This window comes from Tetrao urogallus (genome assembly GCF_951394365.1).
Source record: "Tetrao urogallus genome assembly, chromosome: 12".
NCBI classification, from domain to species: Eukaryota; Metazoa; Chordata; class Aves; order Galliformes; family Phasianidae; genus Tetrao; species Tetrao urogallus.
The window spans coordinates 18,639,228-18,667,068 of NC_136825.1; the positions used below are offsets into that span (position 1 = coordinate 18,639,228).

General features: G+C 47.9%; 1 protein-coding gene across 1 annotated transcript in view; it reads right to left on the reverse strand.

Moving 5' to 3' along the window:
• Positions 1-27,841, reverse strand: part of NUP93 (nucleoporin 93) — a gene marked incomplete at both ends in the record, with an annotated part of 64,044 nt that overhangs the window by 11,836 nt on the left and 24,367 nt on the right. The window contains 7 exons of the mRNA XM_079541224.1: positions 532-689; positions 1,630-1,762; positions 3,680-3,819; positions 5,150-5,239; positions 7,465-7,539; positions 13,376-13,504; positions 14,254-14,316. Of these exons, the coding sequence (XP_079397350.1) occupies positions 532-689; positions 1,630-1,762; positions 3,680-3,819; positions 5,150-5,239; positions 7,465-7,539; positions 13,376-13,504; positions 14,254-14,316 (788 nt within the window). The remainder of the gene's footprint in view (positions 1-531; positions 690-1,629; positions 1,763-3,679; positions 3,820-5,149; positions 5,240-7,464; positions 7,540-13,375; positions 13,505-14,253; positions 14,317-27,841) is intronic.

Here is a 27,841-nt window from a genome sequence, read left to right on the forward strand (position 1 = left end):
CTCTGCCAAGTAATGGAAAAGCTGCAAGAAAAACACAGAAGAAGGATTCAGAAGGAATGCAGAAGAAGGATTTGTGAGTGAATGCTGGTAAAGACATGAAACAAATGCTACTTGCTTTTATTGTGTGGTGTTCTTATATAAACAGGTACAAAAGAAAGTGTTCCCTAAAGGAAATTCAACTGAAAAAAAAGCAATAGGGGACATGAGATTCATGACAGCAGACTAATCCTGGCCTATCGAACAAGGCAAATCCAATGGTAAAAAAAAACAACAAAAAGAACCAAAGCCACAGCACACTATTATTTTTGAAACGTATGCTTTGCATTATTTTCAAATAATTCTCAGTGGAGACTTCGAGACTCAAAGACAAAAATTAGAAAATATAAACTTCTTACGTGTAATCTAGCTGCCTAATGTCTGTATTTCCTACCTAGCACCTGCACAAATTTCTATATTTTACCAAGCCACAGACAACTCCACCACTCCTATTCAATTTCTACCCTTCACAGATCTTGCCTGGTTCCCACTTACCTTCTTTCTTTGCTGTTCATGTACTCCTGAAACCAGGTTTTAAACTCTCCTAGCTGGTGCTGTGCCCGTTTCACCACATGCATGGCTGCAGTCAGATCTCCGCAGCGCATGCAGTAGTAAATCAGTGCCCAGACAGGATGGCCTTCCACCTCACCATCCTGAAAATGCAAGAGAAATCATTTACATATAATAACAACAGCAGCATACTTGAATTATTTTTCTTTACGATTTGTCCTTGCATCCAAACACCAACTTTAGTAAAAGTACTGCTTGAGGTATGGAAGTAAGAGACCACGGGGGTTAAGCTCTGTGATAGCTGTGTGCACACAGCAGCCAAGGATGGGATTTGCTTCTGCTGGCCTAGATTTCAGTTTGCCAGGCAATCTGGCAATCCCACAACTAGCATTCAGATATCACAGCCACTCAGGAAGGGCATTTGGATCAGGGCAGTGAGGTGTTCACAACATCTGTGCTGAAATGAAGGTACCAGACTAATTGTGTACAGCAGCACATGAGCAAAGGACAGCTAGACTCAATCATGTTCTTTCTAACATTCCAAATGTATTATTTCATTTAACTTTTACTCTCTTAACCCAGCCTGCTTGTTTGTCCCTTTGACTTTGTACCTGTGTAGTTTCTAGTCTGTTAAGATTAATGCAATTTTATTCAGATACCTAAATAGAAAGCTTGGGTCACAATTCAGGCTATTTCATTATGTGTTTTGTCATCAGCAACTGCTGGGGGGAAAAAAAAGGAAAAAGCAGAGCAAGGAGAGTATGTTTCTGCTTTTCTTAAAGATCACAGTGTAGTTTAACACCTGCTCATTCTTCTTCAAAAAGAATACAAGAAGTGACCACAATTCCTAGAACCTAGAATTCTCACATTACTGAGCACCCCCATACTTCAGGACTAGCTCTGATTTCACCGTGATCAGATGGACTGATTTTGTGCATCTTCCATTTTCCCAGTGGAAATTCTAGCAAGGGAGTGTGCTGCCTTAAGAGCCATTCAAACAGAAGACCAGCAGAGGCAGCACCTGGCTGCGCTGGAGCACAGAGATTTGTGATTGTAGCTCAGTCAGTGAAGCTGAGGACGTACCTGGAGTCCAGGGACAGGTGCAGGCAGCTTGATGTTCAAGTAACTGCGGACCAGTTGATAAGTGCCTGGAACTCCTCCCAGCTGAGCCTGGTGCAGGTTTCCAAAGACTGTCACAAAGGTGTAATTTTTGTAACTGAAAAGCAAAACGAAGATATGAACCAACTGAAATCCACTTGCTATAAAAGCACCCAGCAACTTTCAGACCCACCAGAATTGACAGTTTAAAGCAAACTACCTTGATGCTCAAGCATTATCGTTAAAAGAAAGAGAGGCAAAAACTCATCAATTAAGGAAGATTCAACCGTCCCGAGAGAAACCGTATTTGGAGTCTGTGGTGGACTGCTCCAAGTTCAGCTCTTATTATGAGGTTCCTCTCCTAAGATTCTCGTAGCAATACATTAAACTCAATTATTTTGCTGGCAACAGCCTTTCCAAACTACTGCTTTAACTCCCAGTGCTGTCACAGAAGAACACAAACACTGCAGATGTGTTTCTCCTCCTCCCCACTCTGTGGACAGATGCAAAGGGCCATGGATCAGGGCCGTGGGTTTCTCAGAAGGAAATCACTGAGAGGGAGAATTTAAGAGGAAAACGCCTGGTAAAAGCAGCTTTGAGAAGACCTCCTAGAAGAATTCAAAGCTTTTAGTCAACACAGGTCAATTTAACAAATATCCATGTTTAGAAGCAGGAGCCTCAAACACCTGTGTGCAGAAGGAATACACGTGCAAGTTGCAGCAGTTCAGCTGAAGCCCATTTCTTTTTCCTCTGCTGCACATGGCAGACTGGTGCACGCTCCTACTCTGGCTCCTAGCTGCAGACCACAAGATTGTTAGGCTAAAAAAAGCTACGCTGAACACGAGCAAGCATCAGCATACCTTGACAACTAAGGCTGAGCTCCTCAGGGTTTAACGTCACACCTGCTTCAAAATAACTGCTGCTAGAACAGCTGTGAGCAGTTATACATGGCATGCATGGGGCTGCAGAGGCTTCCAATGCCCCGCTATAAGGGGTCTGCTTTGCACGTCATCCAATTCCCACTTGGAAATACAAAGCTATGAGGCACACGGGTTTAAAAAGAAAAAGATCAAATTTGAGGGGCCCAATTTCTTCTCCAGGTGGGCTCAGGGAGGGGCCAACAGGGGCAAAGGGGCTGTGCCAGGAGGCGCCCATGTCTCTCTCCAGCGTGCCATATCATGCTCAGATGGCAGAACTACCTGTAACAAATGCCCACTCACTACACTGCAGCTATTGTTCACCTCTGAACCATCCTGCTAACATCACGTTGGCGGCTCTTTGACGAGGTACTGTGCTGTCCAGGACTGTGGGCACACACACAGGGAACAGCTGTTACTGCCAGCCGGGGGATTCAGCCTTGGGCTCTCTCTCTACAGCCTTTCTGCCTGCTCCACAGCCTGCAACTCTGCAAACAGCTTCCTGGTCAAGGAGCTTAGATCCCAACAACATTTGCGGATATAGCCAGTAAGCCACTTTCCAGAGTCTGAAAATCATTGCTAAGAGTCTCAACTTCAACCTCCTGCAATTTTGCAAAAAAAAAAAAACAAAACACGTTCAGTGTAGAAATGGCACAACCAGAACCTGACTCACAGCACTGGATTTCATCCCAGTGCTGTCCTCATTTCCAGCCAGCGCTAGCTCCCAACAGGTAATCAGCATTCATACAGGGAGTGTGGAAAAGCAGATTTTTTTTTGCAGAGGGGAAAATAGGTCTCCTTCCGCAAGTGAAAAATCTTCACGTATCACTGTAGCAGATATAAAATATTTAAAGACAACACAGAAGAAGAATAAAAGATCTTTTTGTCTTCTAAACAAGCTCCCAATGGATTCAAGGCCTTTCTTGTTAAAAACAGTTTTTAACTAAAACAGTTTATACTCAAGCGGCTGCTCAAAGGCCCTTAGAAGGGAAAAAGACCAGACGTCTCTTGTGAACAGCATGAGGCGACTTGTTAAAACAGCCGTGTGCGTTACCAAGTACTGCGGCTCGTTAACGGGGAAATTGATCAGGCCGTGTGGTCCAAAGCACTCAGCTCACCTTTGCTCGAGGTAGCGCAGCGCCTGCCTCACAAACTCCATGCGCACCTCCAGGTTGGTCCGCACGTTCAGGACGTCGCTAGCAGAAACCAGGCGAACGCTGGTCATTTGTTTCACCATGGCCCACATCTCAGAGATGTTCTGTCGACAAGTCCATGCACAGCAATTAGCAGAGAGGTGAAGAAGCAGCCCTGCTTTGAGCTACGCGGTGTTTTGATGCTTAAGCAAAGGAAAAAGGGTGGCCGTAACTTCAGTCAGTTTAGAGTCGTGATGGAGACACCGGATGCCAGGTAAGCCCCTCCGTCCTGCAGAATACAGACTTCTCTGCATAATGCTTGTGCCAGGTGGTGGCTCTAAATACTTTACCTGCAGTCACCCAGTACCAACAGTGGTTTCCCAAACTAGGCTGGGGATGTGGTGCTCAGACTCCACCCCATTTCTGGCTCAAATATCCCACTCTAAAAAATACCACAGCATCCATAAAAATAATTGTTCCGGTTGCCATTGGAAAGCCGTGCAATCAGCTGAGATGAGAAGTTTCTAAAGGACTTAGACAGAGACTCAGTTACAAAAAGAGGCTGAAAACCATCCAGGTTTGCTCATTCATAAGGATGAGATCGTATCAATCTCTACAGGACCAGAATATCCCTGCTGGAACGGCAAAACGCTGCGGAGTAACAGCACTGTTAGCTTCAGCAGGGGCAGGTGTTTGATCTCAGAGCTTCAAAGCAGCAAGAATATTGAAACTCGCCCTGGTGTCCCTAGCAAAGCAACAGAGCTGCTCAAAGCAAGGATACGTATCTGTAATTCTGATCTGATCCAAGCATTTGCCACTCAGCTTCCGCACAGCTTTCTGCTCTCCCTGTCTCCAAAGTCCTTTCGTGACTCGGCCATCCTGCAGTACTGCCCTCCAAGCATTTCTCAAAGATAGCCAAGTTTGCACATTTGTTTTGTGGGGTGGATCAAGGCAGCACAATTAAAGGAATGAGGAAAGAAAAAGAAAAGCAGACAGATCATTCCTTTAAAGTCAAGCCTACAGACTTTGGCTGGCTTTACGCTTTGCAGTGGGAGCTGCTTCAGCTCTAGCAGCGGCTGATTGAACACCCTTCACCTACAGTTGTATGCACCTCAAAGGACAGCAGGAGGCCACACTTCGAAAACAGAACTCCAGAGAATCCATTTAAAATGGAAAGCTTTCTCTCCCCCAAGAGTTCATCAATCACGACAGGACTCCACAATGAAATCAAGTTCTTCTCTTCCTCATTCTGTTGAGATATTCACCATGACCAAGCTCGTCACAGGTGGGCACTGCTGTGCTAGAGAAGATTGCAGTTCCTGGCTCTATTTGCTGTGGAACAGTGCAACTTTTTTTAGGGGGGGGCAGTATCAGTACTTTTCCACCAATTTCAGCAGGCTGTTGCAGCTGAAAACAGATTAAACACGTTTCCTGACATTAACTTATCAGCAGTACCTTATCATCCAGTTCTGCAACAGCAGCACAAAGGTCCACCAGGTTAGGCTGCAGATGTCTGTTCACTATCTTCTCATTATAAATATAAATCTGAAACATATTGAAAATAAGCAAGTTTAACAAAACCTCTTACTCTCCTTCCCCCTCCTCAGACACAGTAGCAGAATCTAAACCAGGCTACAAGAAGAGTGTCCCCAGCAAGTTCCTTCTGCCCCCTCTCTCCTTCACTGCTTGTTCGTGCAGCAGAGGAAGGGCCAACTGCACAGACTTCCACACTCTCTGAAGCCCCAGGCCTGCCTGAAGGCCAGTAGCAACCCACCTGTGTGGGGTTTCTGCACAGCAAAGTGCTGCACTGAATGCCACATTAGAGTAATTGCAGCTAATTGCTGGAGGACAAAGATTCAGAAGAGACCTGACAAGCAAATGGCAGTGATAATCCCCTCTGCCACAGCGTCCTACCTGCTGGTATAAGAGAAACAGAATTTTACTGTTCTATGGCAGAAGTATTTAGGCAACCGCAACGTGGGGAAACAAGAACAGAAAGTTTGCTCCTAAATCCTTCTACCCACTTCCATCCTTGTAACGTAAATCTCTGTCTAATTTGGCTACTTCTGCTATTGTTTATTCTACTCTCAGACCTTCCAGCTCCCTTTAGAAATAACCAATCCCGATCCTGAAAAGGTACTGCTGTCATACTTTAAGTATACTTCAATGTTTCCAGCACGCAAACGAGATGCCGAGCTCAGGACTGAGAACAGAACCCAGCACCAGTGAAATCACACACATGGCTTTCACTGTGTTCCTGCGATACAGGTTGAGCCGTCTGTGAAGGATAAATTTCAGCACAATTAAAACACATATCCTGGCTGCTGCTAAGCTGTTTGACAGAATGAAATCCTAGGTCTCTTAGCTCCCTGCTGGAACCTACAGCAGCCCCATCCAGGAGCAGCTCTGAAGCCCAGATGTTCTTGCACTTAAGCAGGGGGCCAAGAAGAGTTTGGCTGGCGCTGCTTCTCCAAGGGGCTTGTTGGGGGCACGCAGCAGTGCTGGAATTGCACTGCTGGCAGAACCCCGACCACCGATGCCACGCTTTCATGGCACACTACCAGCACCCTGCACACAGCTGGGAATGATACAGCACACCTACAGGGGGGAGACTGCGATGCCACGGCCACCCCAGGGCTGGCACTGCTCATGGGCTGAACTTCCTACATTTGCAAAGCATCCGGAAGCAACGCTGACAGCCTGAAAGCATGGATGTAATTATACCACATGAAGACCCTTACTGCAGGATTACTGTAGAGATGGAACAAATTAATGCACTAATAATAACCACTAAATCAAATATATACTTCATCAGCAGTACTGTGCACCTTATTTTGTGATTCATTTCCTCAAACGGCTGCCGTAACTGAATGCAGACAGTAAAACAGATGCACAAGCTGCTATCTGGCTCAGCGCAGCCCGAGCCAAGGCGCACAATGATGGTAATTGTGTGCAAATCAGGCGCTGTCTGCGCACTTTTACATACTCCAATTTGAAAAATCAAGTCCTTCTCTTTCATTTCGTTTCTGTCAGCTCTGGTAAACAGATTGTCCCAACTAACAAAAGTAACGGCTCTGTTATGTAAAGGTTTATCAGCTTTCCTTGTAAGTCTCAGCAGGAGCCCAATGCCACCAGACATCAGCTCACAGCTGAGGCTCTGCAGCCCCTCATCGGTGTTCCTGTTAAAAGGGGATGCAATGTGACAACTGTCAGGATTAAGACTTCAGCATGTTTTCCCCGTCCCTGGAAGTGTTTGCCCCGTCCATGGAAGTGTTCAAGGCCAGCTTGGATGGGGCCCTGGGCAGCCTGGTTTAGCATTAAATGTGGAGGTTGGTAGCCCTGCATGTGGCAGGGGGTTGGAGATTCATGATCCTTGAGGTCCCTTCCAACCCTGGCCATTCTGTGATTCTGTGATTCCCCTGAACGCAGGCATCAGAAAGCTGATCTTCCACACATGAGAAGAAAGGGAATGTGAACTCTTCATTTACATAACATTACACTTTGTCAGGAACCCCAAGAAACACTTGAAAGGTTAAAAGCTTCCATTTCCCATACAAACCAGAATGACTTCTGCAGTCACATATGTTGTTCCAGATCTCCGGACACAAATACTGTCGGGGACAGATGAGTACATCCCCGAAAACGTCAGACCAGTCTGCTGTACATTCTGACTGCACTCTGACCCGGCAGACACCCCCACGCTGTACCTTCCATTACCGTTTAGGCACGCGGTGCTCAGCCGTTTCCTTCCCTTCCCCCAGCACACCCACCTGACGTGCGTATGCCATCTCCACGCTGTCCAGAGAGCTGCGGCCCGGAGGGCCCGACTCACCGACATAGCTGGGCTGTGGAACAGCAAGCAGAAAGGTTGTTACACATCTGGTTGTTTTCCCTTCTCCAGCACAACCAAACTCATCGGTCTGCACTCGCATCTTCCACGCCAGCCTTCTGAGCGCGTTGTGCAGAAGGGATAAGGCTGCTGCAGTGCATGGAACCGTTTATCTTCCCCCCCCCCCCAAGGAAAGCAAAGGGAAACAAAACCCAAACAACCCATGTTCCTGACAACGTAGCAGATTTTGAAGCTTTCTGTGGAGTAGAAAGCATACTGTTATTGCCTGTTGTCTTCCTAATGCTATCCAACACCAACTATTATCTTCCTAATATAACTTCAACTTTCTGAGTTGAGAGGAACCCTGCTTAGGGCACAAACCAACCGTTAGCTCTCTAGAACAAGAACATCAGTGTATCTCGTTAGCATTCTATAACTGCAGTTCTTTGTTTTTGCTTCCTGGAAGGTTGCTTACTGTCACATTTGGTCACTCACTGCGAATGAGCTCCCATAGGGCTTACTCCAGGAGTGAAATGCTTCAGTTACAGAGTTGGGGAACAGGCAAAAGTCAGAGCAGGGAAAGTCTGCCCTTGTCCCTAAAACTTGGAAGACAATACTGCCATAATATTCCAATGCCACACCAAGCTATTCCTGCAAACATGCCCACAAGTCACACGTGCGTTTTCAGTACAGCACCACTACACACAAATGTTCACTGCCGGAGGGAGGGAAGAAAACTCTCATGTATGCAGTGCTCTCCGATGTTTCCAGCCACCTCCACATGTAATTAATCCAGTATTTCAAGTCTAGGCTTTGAAAAACAAAGCACTATCATTTTAAAGACAGATCCTTTTGAGGTGAACACTCCTTTAATATCATATATATAATATTGCTGCTCAGGTGGCACTAGAGCCATGACAGTCTGAAGATAAAAGCAAGCCAAGCTAGTACAATAGTATCATATTCATTATTAAGCCAGCTGACATAGCTAGAGCAAAGGAAGAGGAAAAGACAAGCTTTTAGAAAAACAAGCCAGCGTTCAGGGCTGAGAGCAAAGCTGGCTGTGGCTAGCTGCTGCCTTAGTGCATCCTACCAGCACTGCAGCTTTGCTTTCTTTACACCAGCAATCTGAGACTTCAGAACCCCAGCACAGACACGATCACTGCCAGGAACTGCCTGAGGACATGTCCTAGTGCTTCCTGGAAGAGCTCTGCTCAATAAAACTGACTCACCTCCCATACGAAGAAACAGCATAATGACCAAACGCAGCAGTAAAACCATTGTCTGCAGCCTTATGGTGTCATGCTGTGACAGGGAGGACCAAGACTCCCCAGAGACCTGGCTGACATGGATTTCAGGAGGACCAGTGCTTCCTTGTGACAAGGGAGGTTTAGGTTGGATATTAGGAGGAAGTTTTTCAGTCAGAGCATGGTGAGGCACTGGAACAGGTTGCCCAAGGAGGCTGTGGATGCCCCATCCCTGCAGGCATTCAAGGCCAGGCTGGATGCTGGTTGGCAACCTGCACACAGCAGGGGGTTGGAACTGGGTGAGCATTGTGGTCCTTTTCAACCAGCCCATTCTATGGTTCTATGACCTGGCTGGCCCAGACTTCAGGAGAAGATGTGAGAAAGGGGAGCCTGCCTTGCGACATTAACAATTTCTTGTTTCAAACAGGATGAGCTGAAGGCACAGGCTTCAAAAGAAGACATCTTTCTGGTCTATATCCCAGCTTTGAAAAAAAATAACACAAACCTATGAACTTGTTCTGTGCAGTGATGCACCTGGGAAGCACTGAGAGATTGCTGGTACTTTCTATTGGGTGCCACTGCCCTTACACTGCTGAGCATACGCTGCTGCAAACGGCCAGATTTCTGAAGAGGCCAATTTTATCAATTTAACACTTAATGACAAATGAAGTCTCATATGACTGTGAAAGCTGGTCTAAGCTAGCTGGGTGTTTATATGTTAAGAGTAATGACCTCTGTTCATACATTGTAAGAAATGTGTGCTATCTGTGATTCGTGCTTTTGCGCTGTTGACTACAAAAAAAAATATTATTTTTGTCCCTGGAAAGAGGTAAGTGAAGGCAGAGATGAAACAGGACAGCCTTTAAATTGCCAGACTTCATTTATCACTGCATTCATTTCTCAGTGGCAGCACAATGCAAACGACGTCCATCAGACAATAAAACCAGATGCGTTTAGACCTTAGGCAGCATAACCAAAATGCTTCAGAAAAAAATAAATCCCTCTTTCCTTTTGCAGCTAAACTTCTACTAAAAATATTCCTCAGAGTCACTTCTAATGGGACCCGTACTCAGAAGTACTTGCACCTCAGTGCCAACTCATCTGACACAAATTCCTTTAAACCCACCTAAAAAGGACTCATTCTTTGTTCTACAGAACAAAGAGGCTGGGCTGTTAAAGCAGGTTTCCTGGGAAACAGACGTGATGGCAGAAATACTTCCAAGCCTTTCCTAGGCTGTGCGAGACAAATTGCAGACTTATTTAAAGTAACACTAAATTATGGATGTTGTCATTAAATACTGATGATGTTTCATCTCCTAAAGCAAGGGAAGAAGGGACCGTTTTGACTCGGTGTCACTTTTCAACCAGTGCTCTGACATCAGAAATGTAAAGGCTGGGGTTTATTTGGCGACTCCGAATCCCTTCCCTCCTGCTGTACTGAGCTGTGTGACTGATATGCTACAACCCTCAGGTGAGGATCTGAATTCACAAGTGCACATCTGCAGCTAAAGAACAAATGCTCTGGGGTTTTCTGCTTTTGTTGGTTTCCCTTTCTTCCCCTCTGGTCGTAGCTTTACCCTAGCTGCTATGCTTTGAGCATCACCTACTAACAATACGCCCCACCTGAGAACTGACACACTGTAAGTGAACTCTTAATTGCCCACTACCAGCTTGGCCCTTCATCAGAAAGGAAAAATCAGGAATACCAGAACTTGCCTTGCTTTCCTTACATTTTTCTTTCCTGTGGCTACGGCCAGTTAATTTCTTAAGTATTTTCCATCTCGTACTTGTATTTGGGCTTTCTCTGCAGCTGGCAATCCCTGTCTGAAGCAGCAAACCCCACAGCTTAGGAGTTCTGGGGAAGGGGAAAACATCCTTTGGCAGCAAGTCAGAGCTTATTGAGTTCTCAAGGAAGGAAAAGATTACGAAAGCCGTGTCAAGAAGAGCAGCCAGAAGCATACTTGAAGAATCGTGTTTTAGGTCAGCCTCTTGAGCAGAACTGGAGCAGCAAATGCAAACAAGGCAAAGTGGGTAGTGCACAGAGGGCTGCAGAAATGCTCACTTCTCCACGTATCCACAGTCTGGTGTTTCCTCCACGGCTTGCACTGCTTCTGTCAATCCCATTTGCTCCCTGCATTGAATTTAGGTCTTTCCAAAAGATTCTTCAGAGCTATAGCCTTTATTCCACATCACCCATTCTCAAAAACTGCAGTTAGACTGCCTTACGGTCACCTTCTTATCTTTAAATTCATTTAGCCTAACGATGCTGCTTTTCAAAGGAGCCCTCCTTCATCAGCTGCAGCACAGAAAGCTGCATTATTCATCACCCTCATCTGCATGTGCACATTCCTCAGCAGAAGGCCGGCAGACATTTTGTCAGCACTCCAAACACCTTGGCCACTACATGCAGTGCAGGGCCACCGGGAGCCTGAGCGTGAGGAGCAGCACTCAGCTTAGCCAGGAGTTCTCCCCTCTTCCCCAGAAGCACCTCATTATTAATCCTGTTTCTCCCATACAGGAACAGGGCCAGGCTGGAGGACAAGGCGGAGCAGAAAGTCCTAATGGCAAGTCCTGCGCTAGCTTCTTCAAAACACGAGCTTTGCCTGCTAATTGGTCTTATTTCCATGAATAACGTGTTGGTATTTCGCCCTGCCCAAATTAGCTCACCCAAAGCTTGAGAATTGGCTTGCAGGCAGGCCGGCCCCCTGCTGCGCTTGGATCTGTGCCTTTTCAGTTGATTCTCCATCTCCAGAGGACATCAATTAAACCTCTACTATATTCTACCGGCTGCGTCTGTTTGTGTCACACACACAAAAAACTTATTTGACTGGAACAAGGCTTTAGAAGAACAACCTGCTGTGGGGAGGCTACATAACAGACTTTTAACACAGTAGCTGCACTTCAAACCTCTCAGACCTTTGACTTCTTGAGGCTAAGACTGGAAAGCATCAAGGATTTTAAATGCTCTTGAAATGACACACCGATACCACGAGCGCTTTGAAAGGGAAAGAGGAGTATTACTGAGTGATAGCATACACTGAGTCCTTAAACTCATTTGTGGAAACTATGAGGGTTTCCTTCCCTCCCACCGATTTGGCACTTGGCATCTCATGTGTTAGTCCCCATTTTGATACTGAAACATCAGAAAAGGGGTTTTTGGCTTCGTGGAGCAGGTTGTTATATTGCTTCTCTTAGCAGCCAATATCCATGCTTACAAAGGAAAACCCCACACCAATAACTCACACAGAATCAAAAGGTGTTAGAATAGCTGCCAAGGCTTCAGACTCGCATCCTAAAAGAATAGGGAAGCTGTTCCTAGTTTGAGATTAATTCAGCCTGCATTATTCAACACTGCTAATATTGGAATGGCAGACAGCCCTCTGAGAAGTCACAGTAAAGTGTCAGTAAAACACATTCTGGGGAAGATAGATAGCTTCTATAAAGAGATATATAATAACCAGGATTAACCTATATTTAAAAGAACAGTAATCAGAAAGGGACATTTCATTAACAACTTTAATTATTTCCAAATCCCTATACAGGTCGTAGCCCATTAACACCAAGGGCTTTTACTTTATATTAATGCAGTTTGCAGCTCTGTAAGTCACCCCAACGAAGGAGAACTTATTGAAAAAAAGTGGAAGGGTGGGGGGAAGATGGCTATAAAAAACCTGGGCCTCTCTCCTGGCCTGAAAGCGCAGCAACACGCCTCCCCTTGTTACTCCTCTCCTCTCAAGGTGACAGATTTCACAGGGCACCGTGCTGGGGCTGTGATCCAACTTTGTGCTCCAGGGATCCCAGCTGATGCCTGGCTCCAAGCAGTGGGATTCCCGCAGCTCTGCACAGAGCCAGGCCTTCTGCTGAGCTTTCTTCAAGAAAAATTATAAAGTTTGCAATTGTAACACAGTGTAAGGAATGTTTTAAGCTGCTAGTCTACACCTCTTCATATCAAATAAGGTCTGCCTTGCTCAAAGGCTCCGATCGCTACTTAATGGATTACGGAGGTTATGGATTAACCTTGAACTGCCGGATGCCAGCGGCCTTAGAGGAACCAAGCATCCAGCTGCACTCAGTGAGAGATCAAGGTAAAAGGAAGGCATGCTCCCTCTGGTTTTGAATATTCTGAAACCCAAGAGAGTTCCACACCCTTCTACAAAAGGCGTAAGTCCTGGCTAGGAAACAGCAATAATAGAAGGACATTGTATGACCTGTGTGTGAGCACAGTCACGCCTGAGAAGGTGACTGGTTTCATTCGTGCTGCAAAGCCTTCCTGAAGGAGAAGTTCACCCCAGGGTGTTTTCTGTCTCTGAGTGTATCGATCTGATATGCATTAGCATGACTAAGCTCCCACCTTGCACATAAAACATTGCTTCAGCAATAGCAGCTCTGTTGCCCGTGCCAAGCAGTCAATAAGAACAAAGATTTGATACTTCAGCAGGCAGTGCACTCTACCAGTCGCAGCCATTTTGAAATTAAAAAGAGTTTTGATATTGCTTATTTTCAACAGAAATGAGCCACAGAATAACCCGGAGGTAGTTTCAGCAGTGTTGGAGTGACAGCTGCATGCAGGGCACGGCTATGCACAGTGTTTGAAAAGACAGTTACCTCATTTTCCTGGGTGAAATCGAGAGCATCATCTCCAGATGCAAGCAGAGTATGAAGAATCCTCTGTTTTACCTGCTCCCATTCAACCAGCATTGACTCTCGGTGATACTCTTCTGCCATAGCAAAAGTCTGTTGTATAAGATATTGCATTAGGATACAGAAGATGCTTCTCTGGCATTCCTGTCATCACTGGTGTGATACTAGCTAGCAGCCTCAGCTATACACTATAATGTAAAACCATTTTCTATTTTCATGATGGAATGTAGGTCTTCTCTTCACCTATAATCATTTCAACAGGGTTTTAAATATGCTTCAGTAATTATAGAGTAATTATATGTAATTAAAATAATTTAATAATGCAGAAGTACTATTTCTTATAATTAAGAAAACAAAAATACAAACCGATGCCCCAAGAGTGCATGTAGGGAAACAACACAACCTCAGTGCTAGGAATGCAACGACACTTCTAAGCAGCAGCCTTAAGACAAACAACAGGAAGCATTTTTCCACACTGCATAATTCAGAAGGGAAAAATCACTGCCCTCAATATGACACACCAAAAGCCTAACGAGACTCAGGAACTCTGTCAGATGAATTTCGCATCAGACAGCTTCCATCTCAGAACATCCTCGAATCAATGATTTGCTCAGAGCAGAGGAGATAAAGTGGGGAAAGTCCATCCTACATCTTTTTCCCACCTAGATGGGCTTAGGCACTGGTCCCTTTTGAGGGCAGAAATTCAGGCTCTACAGAACTCTTCTGAGTTTAAGAAATTAAGTTCCTCAAGATCTACTTCTCTTTTCTTTCTTTCTTCTTTTTTTTTTTTTCCTCTCTCTCCTTGTTTGCTTAAAAGAAAAAGGCACTCGCTTCCAACTTACCCTCTTCCTAGACTCTTCAATGGCTGACAGCAATGCATTGTCCTTCTCATTCTTCAGGAATCCCTGCAAAAAAAGAAAAGCAGAGCATCAGCCAGCAAGTATTCCTGTGCTAACATCAGATCCGCACTGCACCACTCAGCTCATCCCGCAGCTCCTCTCAGTCCACTCCTGAGAAGTGTAAAGGTCACTTGACTTCACCAGAGATACAGCAAGATGTCCATACAGAGCAACAGGAAAATGAAAATGCATTAATCCTGATTTAATATGCATTAAATCCCAGCGAAATGTCCTGCTTCCATTCCCTTTTATCTCTGTGTCCCAGCAAGCACCTCCTCTTGCTCTCCATTTGAGGGAGCTGGGATGAAAGCTAGGTAGGAGTGATAAGCCAAGATAAGACTGTTGGACTTGAGTAGGGTAAAAAGAAAGAAGAAAGGCTCTGACTCGGCAGCTTCAGGCAGGAGTGAAGCTCTGGGAGGCCCAACAGGAACTGTGGAAAAGCTTTAAAAATAATCAGTTGAAAAAAGATGGAAATAACCAAGCAGCTGGAGAGCAGGCAGGAGGGGCTGACAGCACCATCTCTTTCCTCACATACAGCTGGAGTGGTTAAAAAATATTTACACTTTTAATTTACCAGTACATCTCAAAGCAGGTCAGGTATACATGAACAGATTGGCTCCAATGAGCTGAATTTTCTTATCTTCTATATTGCTTTTGTGACCCACAAGTTGAAGATACCCTGAGCTTAGAGCACGTAGCTGTAGGGTAAACTGCAGGAACACATGGGCAACAAACAGGAAACGTTCATCACACCCTGACTCAAACAGCTGTATTTTACACTGTCAGCAATTAAACAAATCTACACAATTTGCACTCCCAAACTTCAGTTTAAACATTATTTGAAACAGGAAAAAAAAGCTCTTGGCTCCCTCTGAAGTAACCAGCTGTAACACGTTAACTCCACCAAGTGCTAATACCTTAACGGCCTGTATGCCTGCTCCAGAGATCTAAGCAGAGACCACTGACAACAGGAGGGAGCAGGAACCTGGCGCACTGCACTCTGTGCCTTTGCACCAGGGATTCACAGCACGGCCTGCTGCCATGGGGCTGGCACCTCTGGGAAAGCCCATTTATAGTGAATCTTGAGAACAGCCCTGCGGCTGCATTAAGCACAGCCACAGATACGAGCTCGCTGCTTACCTCGGTCTGAGAGGCGAGGAAGGTCTGAAGTTTCTCAGAAATGAAGATAACTGGTAGAACACTCAGCCAGCACAGGTGTGCTGCCTGCCTGCACATCAAAAGAAAAGGCACTGTGCTCTTCCCCTCTGAGATCCACAGAATGAGCCACGCCTGGGGCAGGGCATCGGACCCCTTCAGCTGGGATCAGAAACACCACCTGTCTGTACAGCAGGCAAAGAACTGCAACCTCCTGTGACAGACCAGGAGGTGGTTCTCCTAGAAGCAGCCCTGGAACTCCTGGAATTATACATTGAAGAAGGGCTCCTTGAACACAGCCTACTTCTCACTTTCTCCACCACGTCCCACTTCTATTTTACAGTTATGCCCACAAGGAAATCACAGCCCCAGCCTGAAAAGGGGAAGCTAAATGCAGAATCTTACATGTGCCTGAGCACCAGGAACAGCAGCAGCTGTGACCGAGCCAGGCCAGCAGCTGAGCTGCAGGTGAGGTGGGCAGGGAGAGGACTTGCCTTCCTTACCTTTGGCCACACGGGTGGGAGGTGCCTGGGAGAGAAACCACTGTGGGTGTTATTTTTTTTTTTTTTTCCTGCCCCTTCCCCAAATCAGAGGCCTGTGGGCTTCCAAATTTCAGCAGGTCCATTTAAGGGATTTTATTACACCGAATGCCAACCAGGGAATGAGCACAGTCCTTCACAATCCCGTAACTGCAGCAAGCAAAGATCTTTGCATATCTCAAATATTACCCACAGTGTCTCACGGACGGAAGGCACATTCAGCAAGGCTGCCCTATGCCTGGTGCTGCGCAAGGCCATAGGATGGCAATTGCTGCTTTGGCTGCTTGCAGGCTGACTGCTACATCTCAGAACAGGGACTTTCCACACCCGGAGCTGTTTCCTGACAGTGCTTCTGCTGAGGCCAAACAACAGCTCTCACAGTGTCTCTAGGTGTTAGCAGCCATAATTTCTGACTCAAAAGTACCAGTCCAGCTGCTGTACCCAATGCCGATTCCTCGGGCTTCCCGCACTGCCACCTAGCGGCGTGCTGTGCTTCCATCACAGGACATTGAGGCTTCGCTTCGCTTGCACCTCGTCCCACGTGCTTTGAGGAAAAGCAGAGCTCCCTGGAACAAGGGTGGCAGGAACACGAAAGAACTGCATTTCATATTGTGGTCCCCAGAATCCCAGGCCATGGAAAAGCATTAAGGGTTTGCAGATCCATGGAGAGGGCTGGGTTGTACTTGCTGAGCACGCCTGCCCTACAAGCTCCCGCAGCCCCAGAAGCAGGGGTGACCTTGGCACCAACTTCCAGACTACAGCAGGAGCTGCTCCCTCCAGGGAGGTGCTGGACACTGCACCAGGAGCACCGGTGCTGCTTTGTATCTGATACCCAAAGACAGAAGCAGAAGAGATACCGTTAGGAGACAAAAGCCATTTCACAGCAGCAGATGGCAAGGACAGGGATAGCCAACACAAGCACAGCTCAAACCTCCCGGGTGAAATCCTCACCTTGCGGCTCTCACGCACAGGCTCTGTCACAGCAGGGATAAAAACAAACCCATATCTTAATTCCCCGAGGCAGGTTTCCACAGAAAGCTGATGGAGCCCTAACGTAACATCCCCCTCTCCTGGGGGTGCGGCTGCCTGGCACTGAATTTCCCTCTGCTCCTGCAGTACACCAACATGCTCTCCCCACACCTTGCTGGGAAGGGAAGCAGCACATCTCTCTTCCATCACTCCCTACGACACTTGCTGATGTATCCTAAGCTTGATTTGTGCAGTATCTGCTTGGAAGATGTTTGCAAAACAGTGACACGGATGTGGAAATGCACCCACTCTCCCACCTCCAGCTTCCCTCTTCCCAGCTAGTCTCATTCTCAATCCCCATTTACTCCTGCAGATCTACTGGCACTCAGCATCCTTCCCCAGCACATTACAGCTCCACTTGGATCTCTCCTGTCCCATGGATTCCAGCTTTATCTTCTCACCACCTCCTTCCTCACTGAAGCCCAGCCTTGCCGAGCCTCTCCATACCAAACCCCAGCCTCCCTCTGCTACGCACTCATCTCCCAAGCCTTGCTCCCCACTCCTTCCTCCCACAGCCCTTCCTCCCATCTACAGCACCCAACCTCCAGCTCTGGCTGCCCTTCAGCATTTGGAAGAGGACTGCCTGCAGCTGAGCTCCAGGAGTTGAGACTGCAGAGGCAATGGAGGTGCACGCAGAGGACTCCCCAGGAACCTGGCCAGCCCAGTACAATGGTAGGGAGAACGTGGCAGTGGGGGAGGCTTTCAAAGTGCATCAGTAGGTGCTTTGTGCAGCAGAAAGGGCTACAGCAGCAATTGCATATGACATGTATTTTGCAATCTTCAACTACAAGGCTTTCTTACCTTCGGTTTCATCTGAAAATTAACTTGGGTGAGGAGAATGAGATGAGGGTGAAGGCAAAGCACCACAACCGCACTGCCTGGGCAGACATCACTGCCCAAAGGCAGCATTCTCAACGTGCAAAACAGTTGCCAAGACTCATCCAAGAGGATGAGCTGAAGGGCGCCCCAGGGGAGGCTGTGCCAGGAACCAGCACCTACCTCGCTCCAGCCCAAATTCCACAGGAAAATGTTTCAGGAACTAATTCATTATCTGTACAAAAGGACATGCACGCATTGCTGGGCTCTTTTTGACAGGAGATTGAAAGTCTCTCCCATTTACTGCAGTAAATGAGGTTAGTAAACTCTCTTCTGGCTGATAGAAGTCTCTTAATTACTTCCATCAGTCAGGCCATACTTTCAACGCTTGATCTTAGTATTCAAGCTGTCAAGAGAAGGCCAGTGTTGCCAAATAGAGCACTGAAGCTGTGGACGTTGACAGGGATGCTTACTTTCCACTGGCAGGGGAAGAAAGGAGAAAATGAAATTAACAATCTGGGACCATTTCAAGCCAATTGCTCTTTGCAGAAAACATTTTAAAGTGCTGGATTTCCAGTTGATCCAGTGAATCTTTCAAAGGATCAGCAGGGATGATAATTACACCGCTAACAAACATCATTCTCGAGCAGTGGGAACAGAAGCTCCAGATGAAGGATCTGATGTAATTATCTCTACCACTACTTTGTTGTTGTTTTTTGTGTTGTTGTTGGGTTGGTTTTTTTCGTTTTTTGTTTTTTAAAGGAAGGGCTGAGAATGTCACAGCTGCATAGAAATCAGTGCCTTCAATCCAGTCTGCGTAACAAATCAACACCTTGAAGAGATGGGATGGAGCCTTAGGAAGGAATCCCCTTGTTAAACAGCATGTTCTCATGTGCCTTTCCCCATCTAACGTAGGAAGTGCAAATGGCAAAGCTCACGTCTGACCTCTCTACAAGCACTCAGTTCCAGGGTCTAGTTACAGGAAAGTCCTCCCAGTCTAACAAAGCTGACGTTCGTAAACATTTTCTACAGAATTAATTCACTGTTGACTAAATAGGAGAAAACAGGGAAAACCAGAAGGTCTTCTAGTTTGCTGAGGCCCAAGAGCCAGTCGTTGCATTTTGTTCATTCAAAGGAACAGCTCCATTGGAGAGAAATCTATGGGAACTGCTAGCTAGCAGACAGTGCAGCCAACTGCTGGGCTTGGGGAAGGCTCGCTGCTGTGCCACTGGCCTTCCCAGCAGACCCACTGAACCCTATCCACGCACACAGTGTGCACCATGCTCGCAGCCAGCGCTCCCATTTGTCTCACATGGAAGCACAGGCAGGAGAGCTCTTCTTGCCCCGCAGGCAGACAGAATTTCAATGGCAGCAAGTCATGAAAATACACAAACCTGGCTCAAGCTCTGCTCCGCTAGCAATGGTTTTAAAGATCGTAGCAATTGTAAAGCAGCTGACTTTCTGCTCTGGCAAGACCAAATTTTGCAAAGCTGCAGCAGCTGCAGCACGCCCAGCAGGAGCAGCAGCGCAGTCCTTCCCCCTGTAGCAGCAAGTCGGTGCGTGCACCACTGCAAAGGATGCAGTGTGCTCACAGGAAAAGCACCTTGCAGGAGACAGAGCACCACCAGCAGCCTGGTAAGCTTTCTAGGTGCCTCCCTGTGCAAGCGGAAAATACACTGTGTTAATCTTGGCACGGGGACAAGACCCACCATGGGCAGGGCAGCGATGTGACACTCACAACTGAATGGTGCCTTTAATCTGCATTGTGTGGTGAGCCTTAGGCAAATATGCATAAGCAAAGTGCTTGCTGCCCTAGGCTAATACCAGCAGTACAAGAATCTCCTACATTTGTGTGTTATTTTAGCAGTTTAGACTGTTTGATTTGCTGAACTCAAGCAGTTTTCACAGTAATCTTCAGACCGTAGCCAGGAACACAGGATTTTGTTGCACTGGATAAATATCATTATTCCTTCTGGCCAAGATGGCAGAACTCCAGCTGCCAAAGCAGCGCTCCTCACGAAGGCAGTGCACCTCCAGCAGGAGCAGAGAACAGGGTGTGCGCTCTCCACCGCTCGCTGCGACCATCTCCAGCTGGGAAGGCGCTCTTTGAGAGCGGAACCACACGCGGCGCTTTGCTCCTGCTGCAGCCAGGAGGGGCCAAACACAGCAGAGTAGTCTGCAAAAATCAGAAATCCCAGCATAGTGATACGACTGGGTGAAGCGGGGCACCTGCTTTCAGCAAACAACTATATAAATGTATGCTACGGTAGGTACAAGTTTGTCAACCACCGTATCTATCACTGATGTATCTGATTATTGCAGCATCTGTAAGTGTTATTCCACACGTTATGTCTATCTCCTCCATCACACCCAGATGCTGCTGCTGTTGCACACAGTACTCTTTCCTTACCAGGCTCTGGAGGCCTCTGCTGCGTCACGTTGAGATACACAGGGGAATGATGGTAGAACTGGTTTTAACAAGGACTTTACAAAGTCCAATGCTTTAATGGCAAAACACATAACACTTTTTCTAATGTAAAATTTTAGAATAAAGGAGTTCAGAGTGAGGCTCTACTCTGCATACAGTTATTATCCTTCATGGCATGGATCAGCTGAGGAAATAATTGCCAACATAGCATAAGAACAGTGGGAGGAACCGCACTGCCTTCCCAGTGCCCTCCTCCTCCTCCTCCTCCCCAAGCACCGCGTTCCTGCCTCCCTGCGATGCCCTGGGGAGCTGTGAGCCCACCAGCAGCACTCCTGGCACCGTGCTTTGCCATCATGCCCATGAGCGCGGGGCTGCATCAGCACAGGAGCTGAGCTCCTCCACCAGGTTCCCAAACGCTCGGTGAGTCGCTCTGGGATGCAGAGCAGTGGTCTCAGCCTGCCACAAGCAGCTGCAGTTATCCCCTGCCCTACAAGCATACATTGATTAAAAAGTGCAAACAGGATGCTTTTCTGCCACCTGCCCCAAACCAGCACCAAAGTTACATCTTGTTTGGACCGCATTTTCTGAACTCTGAAACAAGTGATGGATCTCTGGCCCTTTGGATCTGACTCATAATACAACCTTCCATTAAAATATTTACAGCGTGCTAACGAAGAATTTCTGACCATCTGCTGGAGCACATGATTGCACTGACCCCTCCAGCAGCAGGCTTCTAAAGGAACTCTGAGAAGACGCACAGATCTCAGCCACTGCAGAGCCACAGCCAAGCCTGCAATACCCCTTGGTGAGAACCTCTCTGCATCAAGCAGAGCAATGCCTTGCATCAAGCCATCAAAACTAATTTCACTGATGACGCCATTTTCTCATTTCCTTTGCTGCCATTTTAGCACAGTGGTCGCTCTGTGCTCTCAGGCAGTGGTGACAGCTGGGTGCCTCCCAGTGCAACCCCACATCCCAGCACTCGGCAGTGCACCCTGACTGGGAGCAAAGGGAGTGGACTGGGAGGCTGTGGGAGATGCACAGAGCGAGGCATGTCTTGGGGACTACCGACAAGAAGGACAAGCTGTGGAACAGCTGCTTGCTGCTATCAGCCAGCCTCCCTGAGCCCACCAATCCAGATTTTAGTGCAAATCTTCATCCTGCCCTGTCTCTATTGGTGCGTTCTCCTTTTGCTCACCCAATTTGGGGCACGTAACTTGTCGCGCTGAGAAACGGGCAACATCAAGGTTTTTGGGAAGAGAAACAAAGTACCTTATTACTACTTGTGCATCTCTTCTTTCACAATCTCAGACACGTAAAAGAAGTTAAGCACCTCTAGCTGGCACAGAACTCTGAAGACACAGGGAGTGCCTCCCAGCGCTGCGGGAAAGCAGAGCCAAGCAGAAGCACCAGCTTGTCCTGAGAGTCCGCAGCAGGCTGAGACCTCTGGGAAAAACCCAAGTGGGAAAGGAAAGCCTTCTGAAGTTTAAAAAAAAAAAAAAAAAAAAAAGCAAAAAAAAAAAAAAAAGCCCAAGTCAGCCCTTCCTCCTGAAGGATTTTACATCATTAAAATAATACTAGAAAAAGCTATGTCTGGAATATGCCAGTTACAACCAGCCCAGTCTATTTTGCAGACACCTTAGTGCTCAGACAGCAGAGCACTCACACCAATCCTCTGCTGCACCACTCGACCTGTGATGCTGAGCAACCTTCCCTTGTCTCAGCATCTCCCCATTGTGCTACAAACATGCACTTCCAACTTCCCACTGCTGAGGGGGCACCGCAGACAAAAGGTCCCCCCCCACCACACCGTGCCCGCCCACAGTGCTCAGGAGGAATGAGGCACTGGCCCCAGGTGCTGCCCACAGAGAGCAGGAATCCCACTGTCACAGACCTGCAGCCAGGTGCTCACTGCTGGGACTCGTGTTCCATACGCTCATTTACAGAGCTCGGACGAACTCCGTCTCCCACTCACTTCAGACAAAGGAAAATAATTTGCAGCAGCACCAACGGCAGCGTACCGAGCTGCCTCCCACACAGGGACAGCCCTCCAGCTCCCCACACATTGCAGCCTTTTGCTCAAGGAACCAACATGTCATTGAGCTGCTGCCGTGGCAGGACCCTTACAGCACCAGCAGCCTCTTTTACAACAGGCAACTTGCAGGCACGCTGTGCAGCAATCCCATTTCTAACAGCTCGGGCACAGCTAACAATAGGAGAGCATAAGTGGCACACGGGCCACTGTGCTGCAGGGCCTGTGCTGCTTCCCAGTGGGATGAAAAAGCGACCCACGCCATAGCCCTGTCCCCAGGGAAGAGCTGGGCAGGCAGAGCCCACGAGGCAAGCAGAGCCAGGGGGCAGGCAGCCCCGCTGCGCGCTGCAGACCCCCACCCTGCCATCGCCACTCACTCCCTGCTGTTCCCTCCACCAGGATTCTCCTGGTTTTCCCTTCCCTATCACACCCTATTCACTTGAAGGAGAGGTGGGGTCTGGGCTGCAGACTCCAGTTCACTTAAAATAATACACTGTGTCTCATCCAAGAAGCTAGCGTAGAGAAAAAAAAAAAAAAAAAAAAAAAAAAAAAAGCAAACCCTGGTACCTTTGTTGGCTTTGATGAGTGGAAAAATTTTCCAGCAGACTGTCCTTATTTTTCATTTTCATCCCACATCCTCACTTCCAAATAAAATTCAAGAAAGTTCAGGGTGCCTCCTAAATAAGCCCTAAGTGCATCTGCAGGAGCAAACGGTGCACCAACATCTCTGCGCCACAATGAAAGCCCAGGAAATCACATCTCAAAGCAGCACCCTTATTTCCGTCCAAAACGCTCCCGTGGACGTTCCACAGCCTGGGGAAGAGACCACGGGAATGAGGACACTCAGAAAGTTACAGGGCTGTATTTGTCCTTATCAAAGAGCAGCGATGTCGGAGGGGCTCTGCAGCACAGCCCTGTGCCGGGCTGCCCCACCCAGCAGCTGCTCACAGCTCACAGCAGGGGTACGGCACAGCCCACAGAATGCAGGGTCTGCCCCGAGCCACCCACCTGTTCTCCATCACCCACCTCCCACCTCAAACAGCAGCGGCAGCACAAAGGAAAAGCAGAATGAAAGACACCTGAAGGAAAAGGCTCGCTCCTACCCAAGCAAGCTTTTCACCTTTGTCGTATACATTTTGAAACGCACCCGTTCCTACCTGCAGATCTCAGCGCCCAGCAGCTACAAACCTGTCAGTGCCGGCTGCCCGCGCTCACACTGCTGCCTCTCTGCTTTAACGCTCAAGTTTTTCGCATCTTTAAAATAAAAGAAAACCTGTCAGGGCTGAGACCAGGAGTCCTGCGCTGCCATGGGAGCGCGGCTGCTCCCCGCGGCTCGGCGCTGCAGCGCATCTCTGCTTCCTCCAGTGGTGCTCGATTCAAACGCTGGGGAGCACCAGCCTGAAACCAGTAACTGCTGGGAGTAACAGTCATAGGTTACAGAAGGATATTTTATTGTTAGCGGGCTGTACCATGTAGCAGTTGGGAGGGGGTGAGGCAGACACAAGGCGATTTTTTTCCCCCAGCCACCGCAATTACTCTGATGTGAATTTTTGATGACTTCCGACATATTGCATGGTTAATCATCGCTTCGGCTGTCACGTTGGGTTAACGTGCAGAATGCATTTGCTGCATTGTGATGCAGCAGCACGGCCACAGCTCGTGGCACCGGGTGTGAAGCTATTCCCTTTGCTGAGCTGCATGAATTTGCACATACCGTGAGGGGCTGAGATAACAGGCGGTTTGATTTCGTAGGGCGTAAGAAAGCTTCTGCCATTTTAGACCTGCAGCAGTCGAGCAACTTGTAGAGGCTGAGCGTTCTGCTGCATATTAATTGGTGCTGGTGCTGTTTGCAGAGAGCTGCATTCCCTTTGTTCTGCTGCATTCGGTTATTCTGTGTTTAAAAGCTGTAGGTGCTATTTACCTTAAACGTTGATCTTTTTGGTAGCTTTGCCCAGGGCACCCAACTGTGAGCACACACCTCAGGCACTGCCACGCAGCCCTCTGATACGTGCTCAGCCCAACTGCAACCTCCTTCAACATGATGCAGAAAGCACACTCATGGTAAATCATCTCACACCAAGAGTAAAAACGCGCTGCTTAAAAATAAAGAGGGCTCCTTTGCCAAGCACCACTTCTTCCCATGCGCTTTAAGCATTCAAACGAAAAGCATAAGGTTATGCAAAATGCTAACGTGTGCTTTCCATTGTCACCAATAGAAAAACAATACTGTGAGCGACCGTGCAATTACAAGCGGGGATGTAAAACAGCAGAGATGAAGCCACGCTAAGAGCCAGTCACCCGATGATTAAAGTCAGGCCAGTGTATTCCAGCAGTCAGGTGATGGTGCCATCATTACAGTGCAGAAAGCCAGAGAAAAATCGAGAAGCGGACCACCCCCATCTTAAAGAAAAAAATTACAAGCACCAAAGACATCAGGAATGCATTTGCTAATGCGCACAACACACTGCCATGAGGAAGGGTTGCACAGAACAGGGGCTGAGCGCCCTCAGAGCGGTACCTCTGTGGTGCCAGCCCTGAGAAAACACACACACACACACACACACACACACACACACACACACACACACACACACACACACCCCAATGTCTGTGTTGGTGCCTAACGAAGCACGGTGAGCGCCCTGCTGCACACACTGTACATCACCACAGTACCCAACCAATTCATTACTTCCATTTCTGTTTTAATTCCAACACCATCACGGGGGTACAGGCTGAACACAAAGCACCAGTAAAAACGGTGCAGAATATTTCATGCAGAGGAAAGCCAGGCTCTGAATTCACATTGCGCTTTCTGGTTTGGGAGCAAGTCCACTTCTCAGTAGCAGGCTTTTAGGAGGTGCTCTGTGAATGGGGTTTGCCCACCCCAAGGCACCACCAGGCACCTTACACAGTGCCAACACAGCATGTTGGGGCTTTGGAAGCAGCAGACCTGGCCCCCAGGGCTGCTGCAAGGAGCGAGCAGAGCTCTCCCTGCTTTGACCCAATAAGCACTGGATAGAATACCTGAATCTTCATACCAGGAGGCTCCAGAATGGGGAAAAAAAACAACAAACCAAACAGGTCCAAGCCCACCAAAGTTCTTAAAGGAAAACCACTGATTACTACCCACTATGCTCCAGAGTACAAGAGAAGTCCATCCTGAGGGAAGACAGGCATTTGTGCAGGAGCCATCCAAGCCAGGCACTCCTCCAGCACTGCAAGCATCCATGCTGGCACTGCCCCTTCTGCCCCATGCAGCGCCCCAGCTTTGGGCAGTTTGCCACTCACATACCTCCCATTGCAAAATGCTCCAATAGGACACAGCCACCAGAGTAAGCGATGCACAGAGCTCTTGCTCTCTAGCCAAACTTTCAAAAAGGTGAAGGGCATTATCTGGAGAGACAGCCTGCTCTAAGGACAGCCTGCAGCCCTGCTCATGGCTTTCCAAAGCACCACGGGTCTGGAGCTGTCAGCAGCTGCTTTAAAGATGCTATTTTACAAACAGAGGTTCTCTGTTTTTTTCCAGCCATGTAACGTACTGCAGGAGCTACTCCCAGCTGCAAAACTACACATTACAGATCAGCACAGTTTACATTTTTGTTTTACACTTTGCATTTTCAGCCTCAGTGTTGCACGGAAAGCTCTCCTATGTGGCTCAGCACACGCTGCCTTCCCTTACCTGGCTGTTTCTTAAATTAACAGCTTTGAGAACGAGAACAGAAATTATTCACCCAAACGGCAGTTAGCATGACGGATAGGGAGCAGTAAGCACGACTGAGACGTGGAACCGCCCCTATTTGCGTGCCACCAATGCAGCAGAGCACTCAGCCTGCACACATGTCCATCACATCTGCACTCAGATATTACTTTGGGAGGAAGAGAGAAAACTATTGCTCAGGGTTAGTGGGCCATAAAGGCTTTACTTTTGAGTAGGAAGTGTAATATCCCAAAGACAAAGGTGAAGCAAGGATCACACATCAGCCGTGTGAACTGCTTTAATGCTTTTAGTTGTGACGCTTGCACTGGAATTGCCTGGACAACCCACATCTCTAACTATGTGGTTTTATGTAGCAGCTCTTCACAGCATCAGCAGATCAGCCATAAAAGGTATGTTGGATTTAGCAATTTTTGTTGTTCTCAAAACCAAAACTCAAAGCAAGAGGTGCCCCAAGAGGCAAGCAGAGCCCTCAGTCCCTGCCAGCATGCAGGTGTCCTGTGCCCAGAGCGCTGCCCCTGTGGGTGCCCAGCAAAGGAGCTCCTTCCCTCCTTGCTGCCACTGCCCCTCTGGGTGAAGGAGAGTCCTCCACCATCGCTGCAGAACAAAATACCCTGTGTTAGAAGGGACCCACAAGGGTCAGAGTTTAATCCATGCTATCACTCCTACCTTAAAGCCAAAAGAAATTAAAAAAAAAACAAACCCTAGAACAGCCAGTATACAGTCTCCGAAACGTCTTTTCTCCTTCTTTTCACCCAGGCAGGGGTGAGAGAACGAATACAAGAGGCACTGTTTGGTCTGATCTTGCATCAGCTCCTTCCTGAAGTCCTGCAGCTGCGATGCCCACTGCCACTCACCAGTGTTAGCCAGCGAATGCTAACAGAGGCATTGCTGGCAGCGAGTTAAGCAGCAGCAGGCAGCTTCTTCCCAAAAGTCTTTTTCTTTGCTGCTTCATCTGATGCTGCAGTAGCAGCAAATAGTGCACTGTCATAGCAGGGCCAGCGGGTGCCTTGCAGCACCCCTCCCTCTCTGCAGGAGGCTGCTGGTGCTGCCTGGCACTGAGGGTCCCTGGGCAGGAGGCAGCAGTGCTGCTGGATCTGCACTCGTCCTCTCCTCCAGAGGGAGGCAGAAAGGAGAGAGGAGTCCAACTTTGGTAGTTGAGAGTGAAGGAAAACCAGGCAAACCCCTCCTTTCACGGCAAAGTTGCTGTATTGCCATTCAAACAGCACAACAAATCAGCTGGGCTGAACACACTGTAATGCTACCGGCTCAAGTGCTGAAGTTTGGGCTTTGCGGCAAAGGGAGAGCTTGTATGGACTGGGAGTGCAAGTTACCCAAAGCCGAGGCCAAAATGAGAACTGGGAAGCAATCGGCCTCCAGCAACACCCAGAACCCTCAGAGAGAGCCTTCTTCCCACAGGGAACGTCTCCAGGTCCCTTCCAGACCACAGTGAAGGCCTTATCACAGAAGCCTTATCATTATACGCAGCCCAAAGGAAATCAAGTACCAGCACAGCTTTCTGGGGCTCAACATACCCCAGACAAAGCAATCCAGAGTCCCCTGGCACAGGGAAGGTGCAGCAGAGGGGCTGCCAATAACCTGCAGCACCATTCTGCCATCCACAGAGAGCAGTGTCAGTTTCACAAGGAACAGAGGGCCTGCTCCCATTCAGCAGTGTGACTATCGCCTAGCTACCTTGCGGCCGCATTTATCTGAGAGGCAAGAGCAGGAGCCAGCTTTAATTAGAGCCCTTTTAACAAAGAACTGGGGGTATTACCCATGCTCTCCATCAAGTGCTAATTGAGATGGAAGCATTT